This window comes from Typopeltis vanoorti, chromosome 11 (assembly GCF_054136105.1).
Source record: "Typopeltis vanoorti isolate ZY-2024b chromosome 11, IOZ_Tvanoo_1.0, whole genome shotgun sequence".
In the NCBI taxonomy this organism is placed as follows: domain Eukaryota; kingdom Metazoa; phylum Arthropoda; class Arachnida; order Uropygi; family Thelyphonidae; genus Typopeltis; species Typopeltis vanoorti.
This window is the reverse complement of record NC_143559.1, coordinates 105472912-105491642: the sequence shown is the minus strand read 5'-3', so window position 1 is coordinate 105491642 and position 18731 is coordinate 105472912. Positions and strand designations below refer to the sequence as shown.

Here is an 18731-nt window from a genome sequence, read left to right as displayed (position 1 = left end):
TTACTTTATAATTTCTCCATTACTCCATTATAAACACCCGCCATGTTCGCCCCCATTGTCACATCCTTGACTTCTAGCGTTTAGAATATCGAGTCCATCTTTTTCTAATTTATTGACAATTTCATAGGCTAAACTGCTACCAGTTTTTTCTTTTATCGCTATAAAATATATAAAGCTTTTTTCAATCATAATAGAATTGTTCCTAATAACTACATATCGAATAATTTGGCACATTTGTTCGTGATGTGATACATCAGGTGTACAGTCAAACATCAAGGAAAAGTATTTCAATTCTTTAATTGTAAAAAGAATTTCAGTTCGAACATGGTTCCCTAAGAGTAAAAGAAATTCGTCTTGAATCTTATTAGATAAGTATGAAACAGACCCCTTCTTATGATTAGCAAGCGATTTTCATATTGTATCGGCTTATTAATTCAATCAAGTTTAGAAAAATTCTTGCATTCAGATTACCAGTAATTTCTTGCGTACCTCTAAGAGGTAAATTATTCTTTGTACAAAATAAAATTACATCCAACACAACACGTAAAATATTTCGCCATCTTTCCTTTTCTGTCTGTATTGCTTTTTGCAATAAATCGTCTATAAAACCACCAGTTTTAAGTTTCTTTTCAAAGCATTTCCAATGGAGATATGCGTTGCGATGAAATATAGAATTTTCATGATTGGAAATTCGATTTAGATTTTTCCAATCTTTAAATCCTCGGCTTTGATTGCAGATGGCAGAATTCGTTTTACCTCCTTTACCAAAAAGGATACATGGAAAACAAAATATCGACATAGATATTTTTGAAAAATGAACCAGTTACGATGGACTCGCTCTCAATTGGAACATTTTTTTAAAAAAAAAAAACCTTTCTTTGAAAATCTCCTGCCATCCTCTGAAGCAGATTCCCTCAAATCTGCATCATCTCCATGTTCTGGTCCATGTTCAATTAGAACACATCTAACTTTATCCATAATAGGCGGCCATGAAGGAGGATCATTGAAATAGAATTAAATACCTAATTTTCTTGTTCTGTTGAATTTTCTCATATTTCAATTTCTTCTTCTTCAACTTCCCTTCCTTTTTCATGATCTTCAATGGTAGTGTTTTCTTCAAATTCAATCGTCTTTTCTTGAACCTCGACTGGAATTGTCTCGAGTGAACTGCTTGTATTTGAAGTACTCAGTTTTCTAGCCAATTTTGCAACTGTATTACACTGTCGATTTGTTTCATTTCTCAATTTTTCTAATTTTTTCCTATATTCGACGCCATTAGTTCATCTGAAAAAGAAAAATTATATATTTGTAATGTAATCACTTTTGATTACATTACAAATAAAAATGGAAAATAATATTGCAGTCATAATATAATGTAACATACAATGAAACATTTTTACAAATTTATATAATAGAAAACTTACCTTAAGTTTAACGTATTTAAAATAACACCTTCTGCTCGCTGTCATACTAGCACACTACACAAATAATGCACATTAATGTACAATGAACATGCCCAAACTCGCGTACCATACCACTTACTAGGGCGATATCATACGAGGAAATGAGTGTATCGAGCGAGAGCGTCCGACACAAATCTTTAGTTTGCTTAAAGTAATTGACAAACATTGCAAGATATATTTGGCTTTTTATTTAATTTTTTTTTATTTTGCAAATTATTAATTTTCATTTTTCACCAATTTGCCACCCTTTCCCATTGTTCACCTGAGGCAAGTGCCTCGTTTGCCTCACCCTTGTCCCGGTTCTGCTTAAAAGAACATAGTAGACAAATCTCATGAATGTGATAAAATATTCTAGATGGAGGATAGAGAAAAAATCTTAGAAATGACAAAAAATATTACTGTAAATAAGAATCAGATATAATAATGTATTGATGTTATTAAAGATGGGGATATTCAAGATATCTGAATTAATTACTTTGAAATGAGATAAGATGATGGAACAGTGATAGAAAATATTCAAGAGACATACAGTCAGGAGTACATCTCATTACTAGAAGTGAAAAAAGCCATAGAAACATGAGATATTGAAAGGAAGCTAGATATTTGATCAGAAATGTTCAAATAAGGAGGTATAGGACTTCACTGTAGGAAGAGAGTCCTAGAAAAGAAGACACCATATTGAAAATTTCAGATAAGTAAGTTAGCATGTGCCCTTAGGGAATACACAGAAAAAAATAGTTATATGTAATATAACTGCATAATACAGAAATACATGATACAGAAAGCCTGGCTAGAAAGTTGAACTCCTAATGATGAGAGTCGAGTTATGATATCCATCTGTAAGAAGTGAAATAAAACAGTGTGAAAGTTACACCTGCTGAGCTTACAGTTGATAAACACAGCAGGTGTAATTCTATATGATAAAGTTTATATGGATTCCATGAGTCTGAGTGATGTTCGTTTTTCAGTTATACCTAAAAGAAAAGATACCCTTGTTGAGTGGTCCAGGTAACATTTATGCTGGCATACTTGAAAAGATGCTAAGAAATGTAAAAGAAAAATGGGGAAGAACAGGTTAGATTAAAGCTAAATAAATAAGGATTGTCATGGCCTTATTTTTACTTTACAACAAATAGTTGTAAGTCACAGGACTGTAACAAGAATCTGTGTTTAAGGTTTGTAGATTTAAAAAAAGGATGGGTGAGAGAAGTGCTGTTCAAAATACTACAATTATATTTACAAAAAGCAGTGTATGTGTGTGAGAGAGAGAGAGAGTGTGTGCAAAAGTTGTAAGTTAGCCATTAGAATTCAAGAATGTAGAGATCGTTTGATGTAAAATCAGATGCATGATGGGTGCATGCTATTGCCCCGTTATTCATCATCTGTATGTTGGTGGAGATGATTCTATCGCCATCTATACATATGGCGTTGATGGAGATGATTCATAGTAGAGGTTCAGTGTAGTGGTTGAGACAGTTGTAGGTGTCCTCCCGTGATGAGTCTTCGGACTCCTTGGAGGTGTCACGAATAATAATAATAATAATAATAATAATATACAAATTGCATCATGAAAGAAAGTAGCATTAAACCTGATATCAAATCAGAAATATTCAACTCAAATCTCTTTACTTTATGCAGACCAAATTATACTTCTAAATAAATCCAGTACAAGATTCAGAGCTCTCTATCTACATTATATATTATAAAAATGGAGAATGTTATATAATCCACAATTATTTCATAACTAGATCATTAAATTTAAAATTTGGTTATTTATACGGCTATTTTAGCCTGTTTTCGTTTAGGAGTGTCCCTTATTTTAAATGCATTGGCTTTTTACTCAAGATTTTTAGGGCATTATAAATGTATTTTAAAGGTAAATATATGCAAACTAATAGAGGAAGAAATTTTGCACATACCTTGTTAGGATGTCTTCATTCTCCATACTTAAAATTTGGTGTTTCAAAATTGAGCAGAGAGCTTAAGAATAGCTTCTGAATTTATATAAAATTTATATGATAAATCATCATAAAATTCGTGATATATGTACTCAGGGTGTGTACAGTAGGTTAGTAATGATGTAACTTTTCATATACATGAAAAGTTACATCATTACTAACCTACTAAGTTTTAAAAGAGGTAAACCGTGAGTAGACATAACTATACAAATAAATAACGGAAAAACTCACGTAGAAATATTATTTAATAGTATAATTTTCGCCTGTGTGTCACAGGCATCTTCAGTACAATTAGGCACAAAAATTAAACACTAACTGACAATTCCAAAAAGCGCCACCTAAGTAGCTGGTGTAAGATAACTAAAAAGGTCAATAACTTTCCTTAAAAAAAAAAAAAAAAAAAAAAAAAAAAAAAAAAAAAAAAAAAAATTTAATACAATAAAAAGTTAGGAAAGATTAGCTGATTTGTAAAGTACTATCTCCCATAAAGGGGATAGACGTAAGCTGTCGGATCTGTTTAAGTTAGGAGAATGAAGTAGAGTTTCACATGCTTCTTTATAAAGGCGTTCCATGAGAAACTGACTTTTGTGAAGAACTCTTGTCTTTCTCCAATGAACTCTGTGTCTTATTTTTTGTGCCTAATTGTACTGAAGATGCCTGTGACACACAGGCGAAAATTATACTATTAAATAATATTTCTACGTGAGTTTTTCCGTTATTTATTTGTATAGTTACTAACCTACTGTCAGCAATTTTTCTCCAGATTAGCCTGTTATCTGTCAACATTCCAAAATTATCAGATCTTATATTTCTGTCTACCAAGGCACTTTTCAGTGTATCAGTTCACCTACACCTTGATCTTCCTGTGGGTTATTTTCTTGCCATCCTGATTAGCAGAGATTAGCTCTGCTAACACATTCCTGAATGCTAACAATGGCAAGTTCTTTCCTGATATCCTCATTTTTAATGTGATACTCTCATTGATGCCATCTGTTCACTCCACTAATCTTTCTGAGAACGCTCATATCAGAGGTTTCTAGTCTTTGATCAAGTGTTTTTTTCTAATCCAGCTCTCGGATCCATTTAAAATTGGTTTGAACACTTTTTTGTATACAACAGCTAATTTAGTGCTTTGACTAATTTCTTTCTTATTCCTATAAATTTATATAGCTGATTTCCTACCATACCAGGTTTACTAATTCTGTTGTCTATTTCCTTATTTAATTTACCATCTTCACTAAATATTGTGCCTAAATAACTAAAATATTTTATTTGTAAAAACTTTTATTGGGATTATATTGATCAAGTGCATATAATAAACAAGTTATACCAACTAGTTTCACCAAGTCTGTTGGCATCTTCAGGGTACATAACTGATGTACGGCACTAAAAAGTAAAAAACTGTTATAAACTATAATCAACCGATTCCAATTATATTAAACAAAGAACAGAGCACGTACAATACATTCATAGAGTGTGGATGATATCACTTGTGATATTAAACAAAGAACTGAGCGCATACAATACATTCATAGAGCGTGGATGATATCACTTGTGATATCATCCCCGCTCTATGAATGTATTGTACACGCTCTGTTCTTTGTTTAATATAATTGGAATCGGTTGATTATAGTTTGTAACAGTTTTTTACTTTTTAGTGCCGTACATCAGTTATGTACCCTGAAGATGCCAACAGACTTAGTTGGTATAACTTAGTTGTTTATTATATGCACTTGATCAATATAATCCCAATAAAAGTTTTTCCAGAGCTTTTTTGGTCAAGAAAATTAAACCTTTTTTTCATATTTTATTTGTTCTATATGTTCACCATTCAGGATACAGTTAATGTCTTCACTGTTTCTGCCTATTTTCATTGTCTTTGTCTTTTCATTACTGATTTTCATACCAAACATATTACAACAGTTATTCAATTTAGTCAGGGAATTTTTCAGGCTTGTACTGGATTATTCAAAAGTATAACATTATCTGCATAAAGTAAAGAGCTAACATTACCAGTTTTGATATCAGGTTTAATGCCACTTTCTTTTATGTGCATCCTTGTTGCACACCTGATTTTACTTCAAATCATCTTTTTGTACCTCCTTGAATTCTAACTGCTGACTTACAGCTTAAATAGAGACTATGTATTGCTTGATATAATGTCCCATTTCCACTGTATAACTGGAGTGTTTTGAAGAGCTTTCCTCTTGGCATCTTGTCATGTGGCTTTTCCAAATCTACAAAACTTAAATACAGACCTTTGTTATATCCCCATGATTTCTCAACTATTTGTCTTAAAGTGAAAATCTGATCCTGACAACCTCTGTTTGGCCTGAGCCCAGTTTGTTCTCCAAGCTTCTCCTCCACTATTTTTCTTAGCCATTTTTCAAGGATGCTTGCATAAATCTTACCATGTACACTCAACAGAGAAATTCCTCTGTAATTCTTACATTCAGCTTTATTCCCTTTTTTATAGATTGGTACCATGAGTGCTCTACTCCATCTGGAATTCGACTCTCTGACCAGGCCTTCTGAATTATGAAGTGTAGCAACTCTAAAACTTATACCTCCATATTTTAGTATTTCTTGTTGAATATCATCTACTCAAGCTGTCTTTCCACATTTCAGGTTTGTGATAGCTTTTTATACTTGAAGTAGAGATATATATTCCAGATAGCATTCCTATTGAGTGTTTTCTAACACCATGCTGTGACTGCTTGTTTCAATTCATCAGTTTTTCAAAGTAAATGTAATTACTCCATACATCAAGAATATCTTTATCTTCAGTTCACATGTCATCTTGATTCCTTTTCCAGTACTTTTTCCTTTATTTCTAAGTTTTCTCACTAGCCTCCAATATTTTACCACCTTCCTGATATTTATTTTCCATGTTCTTATCAAAGTTGTCCCAATACTTTTATATGGCTAATTTTACACAGTGCTTTGCTTTCTTATTTTATTTTATTTTATTTTTATTTTGAATTCCCTACACACACTGACTTGCCAGGAACTTTTGATAAGCTTTATTCTTTTCCTTGATCGTCTCTTTAATTTCCCACCATTGAGTTCTGATTTTTCTATCCTTGCAGATAACCTCACCACATGCCTCTCAGGCTGAATCCAAGTTTTCTTTAGCATTTGTCACTTTATCTCTAAAGTTTGGCTCTTGTTTTCAAACGCTTTTGGTTTTTCTTGAATAATGTTTGTGTATTTCATCCTACAGTTCACATCTGATAGCTGTTCATCTTTGATTCTTTTCAAAACTTTCTAACACACCCTTCTTTTCAATATGAAATTCAATTTTATCATGCTCAACACTAAATCATGATCACTTCCTATATCAAATCCTCTGTATACTGTCAACAATAAAATAACATAGTGAGCATTTTCTTATTCCTTGCTTCTTCTCTCCATGTGAATTTATGCACATTTTTAGGTTGGAACATTGTGTTAGTAATAACCAGTCCATGTCTTGAGCAGAAATCCCACATGTATTTGCCATTATTAGCCTTGCTCTTTTTCTCCAAATTTTCCCAAAACATTATATGTCATGTAATCATTTCCTAATCTGCTGTTTAGATCACCAACAGAGACCAACTTTTCCTTTTTCATTGTGTCAGCTGCCTTCTCTAATGCCTCAAAAAATTCCTTCACTTCTACCTTAGTAGAACCGTCCGTGGGACATAGGCACAAATTATTCTCTTTGTCCAGTTTTCGAACACTGCCTGTCATTGAAGAAGATTATTCTAATATATTTTGTGTTTAATATTATAGCTGTTACTTCTTTTCTCTGATTGTTATTTCTTGAATATATAATATCTTGTATTTGTTGCTTATTATGATCTCACCTGTTTTTGTCTTGTTTGTTTCGGTAACACCTATTATGTCGATCTGGTACTTTTAATGTACTGGTTCCATTTCTTTTCCACTGATGCTTCTTGTGTTGATGGTGCCAATCTTGATCTCTGTTGATGATGAGGTTTGGTCCAGTAGCTGACTTTTTGCTGTTTGCTCTGGTTTCCTGGGCTAAAACAACGGGGTCTTTGTTTAACTGGGCAATCCCCCAGCTGACCAATTTGTATTCTTATTGGCTTAAGTTATCGTTTAAGCCAATAAGAATACAAATTGGTCAGCTAAACTCAAAAATTGCCAGCCCATTCTTGTTTATTCAGTATCCAGGCAGATACCCAACAGGGCTCACCACAAGAAGTGAAGATTGGACATCAGGTAAGAAGCCTGTGTGTGTATATATGAGGGACGTCCAGAAAGTAAGTTCCGGTCAGAGAAATGGGCTGTCAGAGAAACAAAAATATACTTACAAAAAAACTTTATTGGAAATTAAACTAGACATTTTTCATTATTTTTCTACATAATTTCTGCCATTGTTCAGGCACTTATCATAACGGGCACCCACTAATTTGTTTTATACCTTTGTCATAGAAGGTTGCTGCCTGTGATGACGCAAACCACATATTGACTGCTTCTTTGACCTCGTCATCATCATCTTGAAACTGCCGGCCACCAAGGAAAGATTTCAGATGTTTGACCAGGTGAAAGTCGCTTGGCATAAAGTCAGGACTGTATGGTGGGTGATGGAATTGTCCCCAGTCGAAGGTGGCGAGAAGTTGTGTTACGCCGGCTGTGTGTGGGCAGGCGTTATCGTGAATGAAAACAATGGCCCTGGTAAACATGCCACGTTGTTTATTCTGGATTGCTTCTTAAGGGTTTGGCAGTACATACTCGCGTTGACTGTGGAGCCTTGACCCAAGAAGAGTACCAGCAAAATTCCTTGTCTGTCCCAAAACACAGGCAACATGATTTTCCAAGTGGAAACTGTTGTCTTCAATTTCATCTTGACTGTGATGAGGTGTGCCTCCACTCCATGGACTGTTGTTTGGATTCAGGGGTTGCGTATGACACCCAAGTCTCATCCCTGGTGACAAGTCTGCTCAGGAAAGCATCACCATTCTCATGGTAGCATGTCAAGAATTCCAATGCACTGCCCAGCCGATTCACTTTATGTTGTTTTGTAAGCAACTTTGGCACCTAGCGTGCACACAATTTCATGAAGACATGAACGTGAAACTTCTGGAAATTGCAGTGAGAGTGTTGTCATAGTGAATTCCCTATTCTCTCGAACTTTCTCTTCAACTTAACGCACCAAATCGTCAGTCACTAAAGATGGTCGCCCGCTCCATTCATCATCGTGCACACCTGTCCTTCTTTCATTGAAAAGTCTTACCCATCTTTGTATCATTGAATCACTTGTGTGTTCCCCATAAACCTCAATAATTTGGCAATGAATTTCAGCTGCTATAACGTTTCTCCCATTCAAGAAACAAATAACTGACCTAATTTCACATGTGGCAGGTGATTCGATTTTCGTAGACATTATAAACATTATAGATATTATAAACCACCAAGAAGCGTACACATTGCTAGAATGTCTGAAAATGGCACCAATGCCTTGCTTAGGAATCAACAAACTTAGCACGCATACGCACTGTTGTGATCACTTTCTGGATGTCCCTCATATATATAATAAATTTCATATGAAAATATGTAATGAGAAAACAGAAAATAGACAGGGATGAAGAAAATATCACCTACCTTCTCTATGGTAGATGATATTCAGGGGTAATTGTAGATTGAGATACTTCAGCTATTTAAACACAGTTTATAGTGAAGATGTCAAAATAAATTTGGAAATAGTTAACAGCATGAGTAAGCATAGCTATTATGTGAGGAGCCATTTGACACAAGCAATGAGAAAGAAATTAGTCAGATCACTATTAGTAGTAGTATACATGACAAGTGTTCAAACCAGACAGTTCAATAAAGACCATGGATGTGAAATTTCTGAGAGAAATTAAAACTAATGGAGTCAGTGGCAAAATAATATTAAAAAATAAGATATTAGAAAGAGCTTGACACTATTAACATATATATATATATATATTATTAAAAAGCTTTAATGACTGATACCGAGAGATAAAAAGATGACATGGTATATTTGAAAAGATACTACTAGTTTACTAGTTTCGTTGAATTGATCAACATCTTTAAGTATCACAATCAAAGAAATATATAAAGAATTACAGAGACTTAAAATTGCATTAACAGAACAAGTACAAAAAGACAGTAGCGTGTTTGAAAACAAAATGTGAGCTTGAGTTCCAAATAAACGTAGACTATGCGCTGCTGCAAGTGCACCAATACTGAACAGAGGCAACGTGTGCATCAGAGAGAGATTGAAACTTAAGCTGTTGTTGATATGAGAAGAATCTAGAGAAACTTCTCTAGATTCGACAATCTTTCTCTCGAGCTCATCATAGCACATATAGATGTTAGAAGTTTGAGTCCGGTTCACAATGTGTTGGCAGCCTTCGTCTGAGTTAACTGAAAAGAGAACGTGGCTAGAGAGAGAGTGCTGGCTCTAGTCCTGTTATAGGAGATATCTCTACAGTGTTCTTCCAAACGTAGAAGGATGGATTTAGCATTCTGGCCATAGTATGGCTTTCCACAATCGCATAAAATCTTCTACACTCCTGGAAACTAAGTTGGAAGATGTTTCTTTTTAGGTTTACTAAGTATTGAACGAAGTTTTGGGAGCGTAGTGAAGCAAGTTCTGAAATTAAACTTTTGAGAATTATTGCAAGTTTTGGTGAAAGAGTTGATGTAAGGCAAAGAGATGAAGGCTCTGGGGGAAGAGGGATCTTCAGATGTAGTTGAGTGACTGGAGGAAGAAATTTGTCAATTTTCTTAGGAGAGAAACCATTATTAATAAAAGTTTTTTTAAGAAAAAGGAGTTCATTTTCAATTTCTGCTTTTTCTGTAAGTAAAGATTTGGCTCGGTTAGCTAAGGTGGAAATAATACCAAATTTTTGTGGGGATAGTGATGGGAGGAAGCATGAAGGTATCTTTCAGTATGAGTAGGCTTTCTAAAAATTGAGATTTTAATACTCTCAGCACATCTGGTAAGTTTCAGGTCTAGAAAGGGAAGGCAGTCATCGGATTCCAGTTCGAAGGTAAAAGAGATTTTTTCATGATACTTGTTTAGGTGGTCTAAAAATAAATTGAGGTTGTTGACACCATCTTCCCAGATGAGGAAAATATCATTAATATAACGATACCAAAATTTTGGTTTAAGGTGGAAAGAGTTAATAGCTTTTTCTTCAAAATCGTTGAGAAATATATCTGCGAGAATTGGAGAGAGTCGGCTGCCCATGGCCAGACCTGAGTTTTGTAAGTAGACCTTATTGTCATATTTGAAGTATCCTGACTTTATGCAATGGGAGAGTAAAGCGAAGAGTTTTTTTGATAATTTGTTCTTGAGAAGATCGAGGACTTATTGAGCAGGCACATTTGTAAAGAGAGAAACAATATCAAAACTGGCTATTAAATCTGTTTTTTTAAGTTTGATATCCTGCAGAGTTTTTAATATGTGAAGAGGAAAATCCAGAAAGATTTCTTAGGAAACTTACAAGATATTTGGAGAGGTTGTATGCCCTCAATTATAGGTCTGAGTGGGCAGTTTGTTTTGTGAATCGTGGGGAGACCATACAGTCGAGGGATCAAGGGATGAAGTGACCTAAGAGAAAGACGAATGTTTCTTTGTAACTCCAGGGTGGTTTTTAATAAATTATTAGTTCTTCTATTGTGTAGTTCAATCGTAGGGTCACTATTAATTTCTGAGTAAGTATCACTGTTTAAAAGTTCCAAGATTTTATTATGGTAATCAGACTTGTCTAAGATGACATTTGCATTCCCTTTGTCAGCCGGAAGAATAACGTTGTTATTATTATCTTTTAAGGACTTAATAGCTGTTCTTTCAGAGTAAGAAATGTTGTCTGGTGGAGGTCTAGCTTTATTTATGGTGAAAATGGCTTCCATATGGAGGAGGTTAGCTTCCTTGTTTGGTAATGAAGAAGCTGCCTTTTCTATCTTTGTTAAGAGATGTTCTTTAGGAATGGATGTAGGAGCAGTGACAAAGTTGAGACCTTTAGCAAGTATGCTTTCTTCTGCCAAAGATAGTTGATGGGAAGACTTATTGATAACAACTTTTTTTAAATAGGTAGAGTCAAAATGAGAAGCTTTGCTATCCTGTATATATTTAAGAGAATCATATTTTCTAATGAGATTGATTTTATTTAAATTCTGTATTTTAGAATCTTTAAGAGTGCTAATTTCTTTTAAATAGTTCCAAGATTAGTCTAGAGAATGAGATAAACATGTTTCATGATAGGTCTTCTTAGAGAAATAAGCGGGAAAATGCGTTCCGATAAAAGATCCAGTTTTGCTCTCCTGTAAATCCTTTCAGCTCTAGCAGTTTTTATCGATTAAGCGTGGAATAATAGTAATAGTTTTGTTTTCAAACACGTTACCGTCTTTTTGTACTTGTTCTGTTAATGCAATTTTAAGTCTCTGTAATTCTTTATATATTTCTTTGATTGTGATACCTGAAGATGTTGATCAATTCAACGAAACTAGTAAACTAGTAGTATCTTTTCAAATATACCATGTCATCTTTTTATCTCTCGGTATCAGTCATTAAAGCTTTTTAATAATATTTCGAATCGAGTAAAAATGAATTATGAAAATATCTACTTTCCTGATGACGAGGAATTAAATTCACTGGTCAAAGAATATCAGGAGAATCTCAGAGCGATTGGATTATACATCAACAGACTTGTATTTCTCAAAAGATGTAAGTGCAATTCTGTTATTCCACACTTCCTTAATTTTCTCATTCCTTTCCTCTTCTCTCAAGGTGAATTTGTGCACACTTTTTTGTTGGAACATTGTGTTAGTAATAACCATTCCATGTCCTGAGCAGAAATCCAACAGGTATTTGCCATTATTAATAACTTTGCTCTTTTCTCCAAATTTTCCTGAAATATTTCTGTATGTCTGCCAATCATTTCGTACTCTGCTATTTAGATCACCAACAAGGACCAATATTTCATTGTTTCAGTTGCTTTCTCTTTAAAGTCTCAAAATATTCCTTCACTTCTACCTTAGTAGAAGCTTCTGTTGGGCCATAGGCATAAATAAGTTTCATTGTCCAGTTCCCCATTGTGATATTTGCCCACATCACTACTTGATATTGCCTGTCATTCAAGAAGATTTGCCTTGTATTTAATGTTGAATGCTATGGCTATTCCTTCTTTTTCACTATATATATATATATATTTTATATATATATATATATATATATATATATATATATATATATATATATATATATATATAATAATAATAATAATAATAATAATAAAAATTCTAAGCTACACTTAAACAGAATGGAAAGGCTAGCAAAACAAGTATTTGTGTAGCAGGATAGCAGGACAAAGATCTGGGTTAATTGATACAATTTCTTACTCCTTAGAAATCAAATATGAGATCTCTCTAGGTTGCATGCTTACAAATAATAAGTTAATTCAGAAGAGAAGTTCTAATAGGAAGTGCTCGTAATAATGTAAACTTAATTATGCAATAGTATCAGGAATTAATATTATTATTATTATTATTATTATTATTACGGGCAACTCCAGGGAGTCATTAGACTCATCGAGGGAGGCCCCAAATCATTTTCATCACAACTATTCGACATTCATACAGTATCTATCATACCTCGCCTTAAACTCATTCACTGTCACAGCATCCACCACAGACTCAGGGAGCGCATTCCACTCATTCACTACTCTAAAAGTAAAGAACCCAGCTCTAACACCTTTACTAACCACACTTTTTCCCAGTTTCCATGGATGTCCCCTAGTCCTCCCACAACCAGCCCTGTTCTCAAAAATATCTTCTGAATTAATTTTATAGAAACCCTTCAGTAATTTGAATGTCTCAATCATATCTCCCCTCCTCCGCCTATCAACCAATTTTTGCAACCCACAAATCCTCAACCTGTTCTCATACGGTTCATTCCACAGACCTGCTATCATCTTGGTCACTCGCCTCTGGATCCTCTCCACCTCCTCCCCATCAAGAAGAAACCTAGGTGACCAAATCTGAGCACAGTAGTCGAGATGAGGTCTTATCAAGGCTCGATACAGAGGAACAATAACCTGCTTGTCTCTGCTTGTCAACGTATTCTTCAGCAACCAAGTGATTTGATGAGCTGATTTGGCCACTTTTGCAATGTGTCCCCTAAATTTCAATTCCTTATCCACCAACACTCCTAAATCTCGTGCCTCATCAATTTCCTGGAGCACGGTTCCACCAATGCAGTAAACTGCCTCCCATCTTTTCACCCCAAAATGCATAACCTTACATTTTGCCACATTAAATTGACATCCATTCTCCCTAGCCCAGACCTCCAATCTATCCAAATCATCCTGCAAAATTTTGACGTCATCTGCATTCACTATTGCCCTACCCAACTTCGCATCATCCGCAAACAAATGAACTGTTCCTCTCAGATCCTTTCCTATATCATTTATGAACAAATTAAACAGCAGTGGTCCAAGAACAGATCCTTGTGGTACACCACTAGTCACAGGCCGTCTTGTGGACTCTACTCCTGAGTAAACCACTCTCTGATATCTCTCCGTCAACCACCCTCCTATCCATCTCACCAACCCTATGTCCATTCCCATATGCTGCAATTTACTGATTAGAATTCCATGTGGTATCCTGTCAAAGGCCTTAGCAAGGTCCAGCAGAATCACTGTAAACCCATTACCCTTATCCAGTTCAGCCGTCACTGTGTTATAATACGTGAACAAGTTACTGAGGCATGACCTACCCTTCACAAAACCATGCTGTCCCCGATACAGTATCCCATTTTCTTCTATCCAATCTTGTATTTTCCTCTTGACTATTTTCTCTAAGACCTTGATAATGATTCCTGTTATGCTGATTGGCCGGTAATTTTCAACAGCAGCCTTGGAACCACCTTTGTGCAGTGGAACTATTTTCCCCTCTTTCCACCCCCTTGGGACTGACCCAGTCCTGAGGATCAAATTAAACATAATGGTCAAGGGCACTGACAATTCTTTGGCCGCTTCACGTACGACACGAGCTGGTATACCATCCAATCCCACACATGTATTGACATTGAGGTTCTGTAATAGACTAGTTACCTCTACCTCATTCATCACAATTCCAGTATAAGCTGTTGGTTCCTCCATTTCCGCAAAGCCACCACCTGGATGATATACTCTTGCAAAGTGCTCGCTCAGTAATTCCACAACATCGACTGATTCAGTTACCTCCCTACCCTCAGCATTTTTTAAGATCATTCTACCATGAGCATTTTTCCTTTTACTTGCAACATATTGAAAAAACTGTTTGGGATTCTCTTTAGCCTGCATGGCCAATTTCCTTTCGTAATCTGCTTTTGCTTTTCTTACCACCCTTGTTACCATCCTGGCCTGAGCTTTATACTGTTCATGCACCTGATGGTCACCCTTCTCCTTAAATTCCCTCCACAATTGTTTCTTTTTTTGCAGCTCAAGCTTAATAGTGTTATTCATCCATTTAACCCCTACCTGATTTATTATTCGGACTCTTGGTATACAGTCCACCATTGCCTCCTGCAAACAGTTCTTGACCACCTCCCATGCACCATCAACATCCAGCCCTTGCAGTTTTACATGCCATGGCATTGAGCCAAGCACACACCTAAGCTTGTCATACTTACCAGCCCGGTAATTCCACATATACCCTGTCTTAATTGTAAATTCGACTCCTTTAGCCACCTCCCAAGTCATGACCTTATGGTCACTCTCACCAATTGGTGGCAACAAGGTCATGTTCGTTACAGCCACATTCTCACTTGCAATTACTAGGTCCAGCACTCTCTGCCCCCTGGTATTTTCCAATACATGTTGCCGTAGATAGTTGTCCCTTAATAACTGCATAAAATCCAATTCCTTCCTCCCATGTGCCCTCTCCTCTTTCCAGTCAATATTACCATAATTGAAATCACCCATAATAATTACCCTCCTTCCATTCATTTCTTCTATTTGCTTATGCATACTATTCCCACCATCCACTCCATCACCCAGTCTATAGCAGCACCCAATTGTATATTTTGTTCTGCTAGATTGTATCTCACACCAAACAGCCTCAAATGTGCTTTTTTCCCCATCCTGCAGTTCAACTTCTATACTCCTTGGCTGAAGCTCATCAGCTATCATCAATAACACTCCTCCCCCCTTTTTATTCACCCTGTCACTCCTGAACACGCTATACCCATCGCATTCAATCCCACTAGCTTTATCATCTTCTGTCAGCCATGTTTCACTAATACCGACAACCTGTGGCCTGGAAGTGCCAACCATGGCCAAAAACTCTTCCTTCTTGTTCCTAATACTCCTGGCATTAGTGTACATGAATCGCAGAAGCCCATTTGTCCCATCCCTACTTTGATTCCTTATACTAATTATCCCATTCTGATTTGTTGTCCGTCGTACTCGCCCGGGCATAATATACTCATTCATACACTTAACTGCCCCCCCTAAAGTCTGCATATCTACTCCCCCCCCTCTTAATAAATCTAGTTTCCCTGAGTCTGTACATCCACTTCCACATCATTCATCAACACTCTTTCAAGTCTCCGTACACCAACTCCATTCAAATGTAACCCATCCATCTTATATAAGTCCTTTCGCCCATCGAACTCATTCCACACATCCACAAATTCCACACCACTCTCCATGCATAACCCACGCATAAAGTCATTGGCAATTATGGCCCTCCTTCTAAACACTTCGCTGTCATACCGCGGTAAGATACTCACCATCATTTAAGAAGAATAAGAAGAAGATCAATATCATTTAAGAAGAATTTGAAATCAGGTGCATTAAGGAAGATGAGAAAAAAATAAATATTTTATTACTGCAGTAAAATTGCTGTCACTCATTTTCTTGTTGCCACAAGCTAAAGTTGATTATTGTATTTTTCTACTAGTTTGTTGATTGTAGATTGATCTTACATTTTTATTCAAAATTGCAACTATAAAATGGTTTTCTCACATGAAAAAATTAAAAACAAGTTATTTAAATGTGAATGTATATAGTTGGCGTTGTTGGCTAAGTGGATGTTGTGGCTGCTCCTGAAACAGGTTCTAGGCTCTAATGTCACCATGGGAATTGATGTTTGTAAACTTTTTGAGGTTTTTCAAATTATTCATTTGGCTTTTTATGGTGTTAATGTACTCCTGATTTCCATTCTTTTCATGGGTTGGATTCATTTTACATCTTGAACAGAATACAGCATATCAACATCGTCTTGTCTTGTGCCTTTGATAAATTAATGCAATGGCCAGGGAAAAAAATTCAAATGTTGTGTCATGTCAACATGGTTGTATTGTAACAGCTTCTCTACTTTTCTATATTATACATTTAACACACTACTAATCACAAGATTTCAGATTTACATTTTCAAAATACCATGACATGGGATCGGAACAGGCTAATTGGCTTAAAATCCATGATAGGAGGAGGAAGAAGAAGAAATTTTCAAATGTTTTGAAGTTATAAGAATGAAATTTGGAACTTTCAAGTTTATTCTTTGTAAACTATGAATGTCAAATTTATTTCTAAAGTATTGAGTACATGCTTTGTACTTAAGATGCAAATTTTGACAATTTGTGACTGTTTGATATCATGTATCCTCTGTGGAAATGCCTTAAGAAATTTTGAAGGACTCCATTGTGTGATGTGCTTTTTGAAGAACTGTTCAAAAAATATATTAACTCAAGTAACATTTAGACACTTCTTCGATTGCTCTATTGCTGAAGATAGCATCAAAAGGCAGACTTTTCATTTGAAATGATGGGTCCCACAAATATATTGTGACTCTGCTTAAGGTAGGTGATAAATAAATAAAACAATAATAATATTACTTGCTGTTATGCTGCTTATAGTTATTTATAATTTTTATTATTATTTTTTTCTTTCCCCAGCATCAGGAGACAAGAGGCGTGACCTGGGACATTTATTAGATTTTGTTTCCCAGTTACATCATTTACATATAGAAGGAAGCAGTGAGCCTTTGGGAACAAGTAATATCATTCCTAATAATTTAACATTTGATCTTTCTCCTTTTAAGTCATTGAGAAGTTTAAAGGTAAGGGCACAGACATATTTTTTAAGCCAATGTATTTATTTATTTATTCATTCAGTGTATTCAATGCTGGCCAAGTGATCAGCTATATTTCATTGTGCCAAGTGTGAGAGCACTTCCCTACTTATTGGACCTAAAATGGTCTCTAAGCAGGTTTTCAGACTGTTTAAAAATAAATAAAAATACAGGAATACCTCGATTATGTGATTCTCGATTTATCGCGGTTTATAATTTGATACCAAAATTCCAATTATTGCACCCCAAATTCGAATTATTGCAGCCGCAAGATGTAGCCCACTATATATACAACCAGTTCGAGTCGCCACTCTCCAGGTATCGCTCTCTTGTAGTGCTTCGGTTTTCTCCGACGGCACCTTCTCACCACTTACCTGTAACTATCCGCCCTTGCCTGAAGTACATGTGGATATTTATTTCTCTTGTTATTTACCCCTACAATGAATGCTAAAAGAAACAAGGATGATTTCAAGTCTACAGCTATCAAGAAGAAACGTAGAGTGATCAGCTTAGAAATTAAGTTGCATATGATAAATAAGTATGAAGCAGGCATAACCAAAGCCAAAATTGCAAGAGAGAACGGTCTAAATGAATCAACTGTTCGCCATATTTTAGACCATGCTGCAAACTCTAGGGCTTCGATCTAGGACTAAAAAAAATTAAAACAGGTGATGTTCAGGACCTGCTTCAGTCACATGATAAGGAGCTGGATGACGAAGACCTAATTAACCTCGAGAGATAACGTGCATACGATGCTCAAATCAATGATAATGACGAACAAATTGACTTGGCACCGAAGGAATTTACCCTCAAAGAAATGGACAAAATGTTTAGAATTGCTGAAAATTTTAAAGAAAAAATCTTGAATGGTGATCCTAATCTCGAGCGATCACTGAAAGTTCGTCAGGAAATTGAAATTCCATCCGTTGCTACCAAGTTTTATACGAAGAAAAAAGAAAGAAAAAATTTCCAGACAACTCTACACCAATTTTTATCCAAGAAAGAATAATTGTATGTACTGTATGTACTTCTTATATATAAATAAATAAAGATTAAGGAATAATCTTGTTTTTCTTAATGAACCTTCATTTTTTACTTAACACGTTTAACACATTTCTTTTTTACTTGATATAAAAAATTTAATTAATAGATTTGAAAAATCCTTGGCAGTGATCACCCATTTTACATGCATTATCGTGGATTCGATTATTGC

General features: G+C 35.3%; 1 protein-coding gene across 1 annotated transcript in view; it reads left to right on the top strand.

Annotated features, from left to right (window-relative positions):
* Nucleotides 1-18731, top strand: part of LOC150101905 (uncharacterized) — a 284552-nt gene that overhangs the window by 103043 nt on the left and 162778 nt on the right. Inside the window, exon 6 of the mRNA XM_090399927.1 lies at nucleotides 17343-17506. Coding sequence (XP_090256053.1) covers nucleotides 17343-17506 — 164 coding nt within the window. The remainder of the gene's footprint in view (nucleotides 1-17342; nucleotides 17507-18731) is intronic.